This window comes from Lacerta agilis, chromosome 5 (genome assembly GCF_009819535.1).
Source record: "Lacerta agilis isolate rLacAgi1 chromosome 5, rLacAgi1.pri, whole genome shotgun sequence".
In the NCBI taxonomy this organism is placed as follows: Eukaryota; Metazoa; Chordata; class Lepidosauria; order Squamata; family Lacertidae; genus Lacerta; species Lacerta agilis.
Window position 1 is genome coordinate 54,733,480 of NC_046316.1, and position 9,548 is coordinate 54,743,027.

Here is a 9,548-nt window from a genome sequence, read left to right on the forward strand (position 1 = left end):
AATACTTTTATTTGTTTGGCTACACCCACATTTTCCATATTAGAGTTTGCCATAGGAAGGCTACCCGAGTGAAACATGTCTTTCTCTTTGCAAAGGATGGAGTTTTCAAGTGCATGCAGAGATCAAGAGCTGCTCAAAAGCTTGGGAAGGAGAAAGACTCTCTCTGTGTGAGAGACAGACAGGCAGACAGAGACAGAGAGAATGTACCTGCATTCCGGCCTTATCGCCATGTAATCAGCATACAACTGTGTTTCTATCTACTGTACATTAAATTCCAGGTTGTGACTACAAAGTTGCTGCTGCAGTCGTTTCCTCTCCCCACTGGGAATGTCCATTGCCACCTCTTTCTTGGCACAAGCAAGATGAGTCTTTCTACAAGTGTCTACTAAAAGGACCCAGTTTCCTGCTGCTATAATGCTACTAAAATACTCTCATTCTGGCCAGCAGTGTATCTCACTCCAATAAGGAGCACCACTGATGCCTCTTCCATCTTATACTTAATGTCCTTGAAGCCACCATGTGGCACCTGCCCTGTTTCTTCTACTCACAACAAACTTCTCCATTTGCCATGCAAGCATCCCTGACCAGTTACTCCCAAGGGTTAGGAGTAGACTTTCCAGTCCTAAATATTGTGGTGAATTGCACAAAAGAATGTTCTTCACCAATAATCCCTTGGGAGTCAGAGGCAACATTTGCCTATTGTTTATACTTAGTAGCACCTTGATCTTCATGGAAAGCATCTGACAGTAGCCTAAAGGTAATATGGGGTCTTTGGGATTGTTAGCTGTGGACAGAGGGGCATGAAGCAAATTCCCAGACTCTTGAGCATCAACAGATATTTGTGGGAAGTATTCACAGTACCGAATAACCTCATAAGAAAGGAGGAATTTCAAATATCTGTTGAAGAGCTGCCGCCACCCCTCTTTTTCACACACACAAACCCAACAGAAGCCATCCCTGGCTACATGCAGGGTTTGAAATTAGCAGGGCATCAGGTGCATTTTGCATCTAAAGATTATCCATTTGCAAGCACCTCAAAAATCTGGGTGCCATTTTTTTGCACCTGGCTGACACTCAAGGATTACTGAAATGTATGTGCTTTGAAGGCTCGAAGTATATGTTAAGGTTAAGGATAGACAATATGTTGAGGAGTTTAGTAATAAACAGTAGTGTTTTGAAAACTGAAGTATAGTACCAATATTTTTATTGTAAACACCAAATTAAACATTATTAACAATTTCTGTTAAAAATATATTAACAATATGTCACTTATGTGAATTGCGTATTAGTTCATGCTTATCAAAATAATAAATAAAAAGCATTGCCGACCCATGTCCTAGGAGCCATTTCTATCCCAGTTTCTAACAATGGCCACATGGTTTGTGACAATCTCAAGTCAGCCAGCAGTCATGTAATCAGGGTCTGTGCATGTTCTCTGAGGCCATTTGGATATCTGGAGCACTTTAAATCCTATGTAGCCTAATAAATAGCCTGACTATTCAGTGGTGATTCAAATGGAGAAGAACCAGGAATTACTCCGTTGCACTTGATAATTTCATTAGGCAGTACTTCCCCTTTGAGTGAAGGCAGAAGTGTTCAATGCCTAAGGAAAAACTGCTCTGATAGGACAAATACACTAGTGCTATCAATATTGCATGTTATTTGGACTGGGCATCTCAGCTTTCATACAGTTCTTGTTGTTTTTTTTAAATTAAGTTTCTGGTCCTCACAACTGTGGAGAAAGACTGCTGAAAATTCAGAAAGCAAAGAGGCTTTTGGTTAGAGCTCTCAGGGGTAATGGGAGAACTTTTGAGCTCTACCCAGGTTGCTTATTTGGCCCCCAGCTCCAATCACTCTGCCACTATAGTGCTCCCACAACAGACTGCTTCTCTCCCTTTTCCTTGCTCAAGCATATTCTAAATCATGGGTACAGGAGCCAGATCCGGCCCAATTGCCTTCTAAATCTGGCCTGTGGATGGTCTGGGAATAAGTGTGTTTTTATATGAGTGGAATGTGTGCTTTTATTTAAAATTCACCTCTGGGTTATTTGTGGGGCATAGGAATTCGTTCTTTTCCCCCCAAAATATAGTCTGGCCCCCCACAAGGTCTGAGGGACAGTGGACCGGCCCCCTGCTGGAAAGGTTTGCTGACCCCTATTCTAAATTCTGTAGGAGAAGGGAAACAAAGCAACCATAACCTATTTCTATTTACTTAAATTTGAAGGATGTATATCCATCCCATCTGAAGGGCTCAGAACAGAGAATAATTCTGAGGCAATATGAGCCACTATACAGTCGTACCTCGGAAGTCGAACGGAATCTGTTCCGGAAGTCCGTTCGACTTACAAAACATTTGGAAACCAAGGTGCGGATTCCGATTGGCTGCAGGAAGCTCCTGCAGCCAATCAGAAGGCACAGAAGCCACGTCAGACATTTGGGTTCCAAAGAACGTTTGCAAACCAGAACACTCACTTCTGGGTTTGCAGCATTCAGGAGCCGAAACGTTTGAGTCACAAGGCATTCAAGATCCAAGGTACGACTGTAGCTAAGTATCATCTCCTTTGCAAAACAAATCCACTTAACCAGGTGGCCCAAGACACTTGGTTCCCATTTTCTTGTGCAATGTCACCTTCAGAAATCAGTAATAGAGTCTCCATCAGCTGTAACATTGACTTGTGAAAGTAATGGGAAGGAAAGGATTCCACCTCTGCCTTAAAAGGGAAGGACCATAGCTCAGTGGCAGAGAATCTGCTTTGTATGCAGAAGGCCCCAGATTCAATCCCTGGCATCTCCAGGTAGAGCTGGGAAAGACTCCCTGCCTGAAATTCTAGGAAGCCATTGTCAGTCAGTGCAACCTGTGAGCTAGATGGACGCAATGGTCTGACTCAGTATACAACAGCTCCCTATGTTCTATGTCTTGCATTCCTATCTCCGGAAAAATCACTTATACAATTATTCTTTGCGGGTATGGGAAAATGCAAATAAGAGCATTGCAATGACCCAAGGTGCTTCTTCATTATGGCTCTTTAGTGCTATTGAGGCACTGCTCTTCTGCAATCAGCTAAGAGTGAGTTTATCACTGTAGTTCCAAACTGTTATCGTCCTGAAATGCGAGAGCAAAGGTGGAAGTGGGTGGCACATTAGAGCTGCCCAGTCCCTGGCATAGAACTAGTGAGCAGTGTCGGGTATCCTCCCCCCCCCCACACTCTGCTTTACAAATTTGGAAAATCTGAGAAGTGCCATAAATAAAATGAAATTAAAATTTAATGAGTGAAACAAACAAACAAACAAAAAAAGGTTAATGCCAACTGTTGGACAAATAATAACATAAGGGATTGTGTTACAGGTAATGGAAGAAGTGTAAACAGGTGGCTGCAAGGCAAGCAATGCAGAAAGGCAGGACATCATACTATCCCCACCTATGTTCTAGACCACTTTTCTGCACCAGGTGAGACAATAGCAACCGTTGAAATGTTTGTGTTGCAACTGCACTGGAAGTCAAAGGGGGAAAAAACAAAAGAACATTTTCATATGCCAGTTTTTAAAAGCCACAATGAGAAAGAACTTGGTACTGATTTTTGTAAGAAGCTTCAAGGGCCGTTTTTTGCTGAAGGGTGGGGTATAAATGCCTTAAAGAATAAAGGAAAAAGCAAACAGCAGAGAAAACATGGGAAGGAATTGTATGGGAGGAACGTCTTCTGGTTTCTCCTTATTAACCCAACGATTGACTGTTGTCTATAACAAAGAAAAAGACTGTGAAATCTCTCCAAGAAAGCCAAAAGAACTTCTGCAGGGCCCTGTATCACTATGTCCAGCACTACTACACTGAGAAAAGCCAATATATTATTTTTGTGGATGCCCTGAAGTACTCCTTGAGGGGGTGGGATCAAAATGGTGTTGGCAAGTGAACCATGCCATATACCAACGGAGAAGCCAGGAACTCAGGTTTATCAGCCAATCTTCAGCTGCAAAACCACAACACTTTACAAAACTAAACATTTCCAGTCCTTTCTGAAGCAGAGTTGTTTATCTGAACAATTGCAGCTTCATAGGAAACAGCTTTATAACATACACACAAGCACATTTATTTGCACAAACTACTGCGGTGTCCTGATCGCACAAGAATTTTCATAATGGAAGTCAACATATGGTACACAACGCACTGCGTAACACAACCCTGCAGGCCCAACTGTGGCAGTGAGACACCACACCCAGCACCAACATCATCATTACACCCACCCACCACTGCTTTCCATCAGGTTCTCCTGCATCGTGCATTTTATAGCGCGCCCCCCCACACACTTTTTAAAAAATCAAGAAGGATGTCTGCTTCTGGGAAACTGGAGGAATTTGGAGAAAGGCATGGAAGGATTGGTGCAAGGCAAGAGACTCAGTAAGCACACTGGAATCAGATATTTCCCTCTGGTCTACAGGATGCGTGTGAGGCACTAGTCTTGCTTTCTGTCCTAGAGAAAATGGAAGGAATACAGAGCTACACCACATGGAGAAATGCCCTATAGAGGCAACCCTTTTGTTGTAACTTACAAATGCCATGGCTTCCCCTTTAAAGGCAAATATACCCACAGCTGGAAACTCCTCCAAGTTAATGCAGCCCCCCCCCTCCATAAGAGCAGCCACGTGAGAGGTTCATTAAATGTTTCTAGCTGGCAGGAGGCCAGAACCAGAGCTTGTTTGTTCTATATTCCGATAAACAGTCTGTTATGGGCTCCTAGGAGCAAAATCATGGGGAAAACTACAGTTGCAGCATGAAAAAAGCTGCACATGCACAACCTTGGCTGCTTTCTTCCCCTCTGCAGCCACTGGAAATAGCCAGCGCCCATTCTAGCAGGGGGGGGGGTCTGGTTCTCCTACGGGGCCTTCTGAACCCCAGGCCAATTGTAAGATGCCATCTATGAACACCTGGGACAAGACATGGCTACAACACAGCATTTGTTGTTTTGTGCACACCTTGGGGAGGTGGGATTTTAACAAGCCCCTTGGTACGCACAGGTCCAACCTTGAATGTGAAAGAAAACAAGAGTGCCATGTAGCTAAGGATGCAGAGAGGATCAATCTTCATCTCGCTTAATGCAAGATCTTCTATGAAAAGCCAGGCATTATGCAGCAGCAGCAGACCTTTTTTTTAAATAGGCAGATTGCAGGCTCCTTGGGACATGGAGTACCCTGGCTGCCCCCCACCCCACCCCACTTGTATTGGCCAGCAGACGGGAAGGGCCAATGCAGGGCTAGATAAGGAGGAATGCCTGGAGGGAGGAGAGGTAGAAGAAACCCACGCTGTGCCTGGTGCTTTAAATGTTTGGCCTGGCTTTGGAGGGAGAACACGTGACTTTCTGCTTGAGGAAGCAGCCGCTGCTCTGGCAGCTTCCAGCGGGAGATGGAGGAGGAGGTTGTGGGGGAAGGGAAGTGGAAGGGAAGGGGGTTGTTTAGAAACAGAGATTGCTGCAAGCCAGGGAAGTGGATTCAAGCAGACAACAGGTAGTGGGTAATGAGGGAATCTGAGAGGCTAGGCTCTCAGGGATCCAATGTCAGAGTAGGCAGGGGCTCCTTTGTGCTTGGGAGATATACAGTAATAGTCCATGCCCACTTGGAGTAAACTGACCCACACTCAGGAAATCTGGGTCAGACTGGTGTGTCACTGGGAGATGGAGCAGTTGGACATTACCTGGCCACTAGCATTACCTCAGTGTGGGGCGCAGCACCCTATAGGAGTAAGGTATAAATTCTCAGACAGTCAAGCCACTTCCCTGTCAGTTATGGGAGGTCATTAATTAGGCCTCTGCTGTGAAGGGTTTTCCCAAAAAAAAACATGGGCTGTGTGGGTGCAGCACAGCAGGCTCCCTACTGAAAGCAGCCTAACTTTTCAGCGACGCCCACACAATCTGCTTGATTGTGTCACAGGCTGCTGAAGCAGAAGAGGAGCCACGGGCAGCAATTGTTCCAAAAGGAAAGGGGCTGGAAACTGAGTTGAGCATGGTCATGTAAAACACGTCTTTGAAGAAAACCTACTGGGAAAGGTGTTTGACCCCACCCCACCATTCATGGCATTTGGAGAGATAACATTAGACAAAGAGTGCTGATAATGGAGCAGACAGTCTGCAGAGAATCAGTACCCATCCTTGATGCTTTATGGAGGATGGCCATCAGCTCCCTCTTAGCAGCAGTCTTGAATACTTCATGCATTCCTCAGTTATCAGACACACCCAATCCCAGATCTTAGCCTTCCTGACTGGCACCTGTCTTTTACCAAACACTAATGGGATGGGTCCCTGCTTGGCTTCACATTTCACAACTATGGCAACTTATGTGCAAGTGTTTTAAAAGCTCTGGAGCAATGGTTGTGGGGCATAATACTATATTGAGGAGCACCCAGAATTTACAAAACACTCTAGTTCTGGAGCAGGCTTATCTGGAAATTTTCACTCTGATGGCACAGTAAGACCCATGTCGGCACAGAGCTGAATGCCTGCCAGCTAGATCAATTTATTTATTTATTAAATTTTCTTACAACAAAAGCAACTTGCAATATAATACAAAAATGAAAACCAATAAATATCTATGTTAACGAGCCAGCTAGTTCTCCTCTTCCCCTACTCCAACTCAAAAGCACTTGGCAAAGAGGAGAGACCCCTTTCAACAGTACCCAACAAACATGTGGTCTCAACAGTTTCTCCAAAAAGAACAGAGTTGCAGGGCAACAGTCAGTCCCCCTTCCAAAATAATAATAATAATAATAATAATAATAATAATAATAAAGATAGCAATTTCCTCATCCCCAGAAGTGGTCACAACCACAGCAACTCTGGAGGCAAAGCTTAACCTCACCAAACTGGAGTGAACCCCAATAAACCACATCCTTGAGTACTGTCAGGCTATGAATTACTGGAATTAGTAATCCTAAAAACGGAAGAGACGTTTGCACATTACAGAACCTTGTAGAGGCGGAAGAAGCGCACACCTTCGCGCGCTGCAAAGCAACATCCCTTGAGGGTATCGGCACCCCACTGCTGAATACAACCCCCACAGGACGACCCTCCGCCCCACAACCTAACACCCCTGGAGAGCTGTACCCGCGCAGCCACTGCTGTCACAGAGCACAGGTCCCTCCCACAACTATTTTTGTAATGTTGATCTAGCCCGACCCCCCCCCCCATTCCCAGCATTCCTCTTAACTGCACAGTGCCCCACTGAGACCCTCCCCCATCACAGGAGCAACTCCAACAGGCATTCACCTCAGCGCTGGGCACACCGCGTCAGCCCCCCCCCTACTCTCTGGCCAGATACCAGCTATATTAGTGGCAAGCAAAATGCCCTACCGCAAACGCGAGCGCGCACACAGATCCCGAGCCAAAGCCAGGTTCCCCCACAGCCCCCAACCTGGGTCCCCGCGCCTCATGCTCGGCTGAAACCCCGCCATCCCCAAAATTGCTCCCCCTGCTTGGGAGGGGAGGGGAGGGGAGGGAGGAGGAGGTTTCTGCGGGGTTGTTTTCCGTCTCGTTGCAGAGGGGCCCGGGCAGGGGCAGGGAGGCAGGCGCTTCCCGCAGGCTTCGAGAAGGATGTACGCCCCATCGCTCCCTCCTCTCTCCCCTCGCCCTGCTTCCCCGAGCGCTCGCACTCACCTGGGCACGCACAGCCCACTGACATCTTCACATGCCCGGCCTGGCGCAGGGGAGGTGCGACGTGCCCGCTCGGCGGGGCCCTGGCATCCGCCGCCCTGAGAGAGACCCCGGCCGAGCCCTCGGGCAAGGCCGCCCCCCGATCGCGGGGCCTCGCCGCCGGGAAGCGCAGCAGCCGCAGCAAGCGGAGCGGCGGCGGCGGCGGCAGCAGCAGCAGCCCGATCCCGCGTCTCTCGCGGCGTCCGTCGGCGAGTCCAGGGCTGGGCTACGCTGCGTTCCGGCCTCGCCGTGCGAGTAGACGAGGCGCTCCGATCGGCTCCGAATCCCGATCCCGGGGGCTGATTAATATGCTAATTGCGCGGCGGAGGGGGAGGAGAGCGAGCGCGAGCTTGTCAAAGTGACCTGAGCCGAGCGCCGAGCCGCGACAGGGAGGGGAGGGGAGGGGAGGGGAGGGGAGGGGAGGGGCGGACGGACGGGGGGGAGGGGCAGCCATGTGACGCAGATGGGGAAAAACACGCCAATCTCTGCCACGGCAGCCACCCTAGGCGGACTCGCGCGGGGAGGGGAGGGGAGCCGAGGCAGGCGCGCGCACTGGCCTGCGCGCTCGCCTCTCTCTCTGTGTGTGTGTGTGTATTCTCGTGTGGTGGCATGTGCTGGTATGTTTTGCAAGCGTGCATATACATGTGTGTGCGCCGGGGGTGCAAAAGCACGGGATCACGTGCATCTTGCTTAGGCGCGAACTTGTGGCTTGGGCTGAATCGTTCCAAAATCAGAAATCAGCCTCGGGAGCCGTCCATTCCCTCCCTCCCCTTGCAGCGAGGCAGGATTCCTTCCCCGACCAAATCCCTGCTGCAGTTGGCCCAGCCTCTTGCACCGATCCTCTCCACGTTCCCCGATTTCTCAAACCATTTGTCTCCATTGCCCTGCCCAGGGTGCCCTGTGTAGTTTCGTTTGCTGCAAAGCCTGCCACCTATCCTGCAAGGCCTGCTAATGAGGTGTGTGGGGACCGGCCACGATGACTCAGTGGCGAAGAAGGAAAGGCGCACTGCAATGCTCGGCGGCGGCGACACTTTTCTTGTATCGTTACTTTACATTTCCCAGGACTCACTAAGCCCTGGTTGTTGCAAATACGTTTCAGAGCTGAGCCTGGGTTAGCCACATCAAAAAACCAAACCAAACAACACAAAATTCCCTCCCTCCCCTCCCCCCCCTTTACCTGTATTCCAAAGTAATTATTCCTGGAGGGAAAATGCAACCTAAATGTTTCTTCCCACAAGTTATAAGCATGGCATCTTGTTCTTTATTATCAAAGAAAAACCACATCCTCCTACTTTAAAAGCAATCTTTGTGAAAAATTAAAATTAAAATTAAAAAAAATGTTCCAGAAGAGTTGCTCAGGAGTAGCACTCATTGTCTGAAACCTCCATATATTTTTCCCTGTACAAGATAAATATAAGATGTCCCTTCAAAATTCCTATATATCTATCATGTTTCTGATGCTATTTCCTGAGTCTTCCATTTTTTTCTTTGCATCATATTCAGCATTATTAAACAGTCAAATGTTTACATATTTTTCTCTGCTGAGGCCTAATCAGTGTTAAGCAGAGCAGGACTAATACTTACTGTGTCTTGGCTATAATGTTTCTACTATGGCAACACAAAATGGCTTTCGCCTTTTTACGACAGTGCCTCCTATAATGTACAGTAGTTTCTGATCAACTACTGTAATGCCTGTATTCTTTATCTGCAAAGCCCAGCCAGTCTTTTCCTATATTGTATCTATACTGTATTCTTGTTGAATTTCATACTGCAGTTTACAATCCAGTTCTTCAAATTATTTGCCTCATTTATAACCCATTTTCCTTCACCGACAAAGCAGCATACCGTACATTGTATCCTCACAACAATCCTGGGC

At 47.4% G+C, this 9,548-nt stretch overlaps 1 protein-coding gene across 2 annotated transcripts in view; it reads right to left on the reverse strand.

The window, feature by feature from the left end:
* Window positions 1-7,846, reverse strand: part of LDB1 (LIM domain binding 1) — a 64,049-nt gene extending 56,203 nt beyond the window's left edge. For both annotated transcript variants that reach the window (XM_033149862.1, XM_033149861.1), the window contains exon 1: window positions 7,637-7,846. In XM_033149862.1, coding sequence (XP_033005753.1) covers window positions 7,637-7,661 — 25 coding nt within the window. In that variant the 5' untranslated portion in view covers window positions 7,662-7,846. The remainder of the gene's footprint in view (window positions 1-7,636) is intronic.
* Window positions 7,847-9,548: the final 1,702 nt, after the last annotated feature.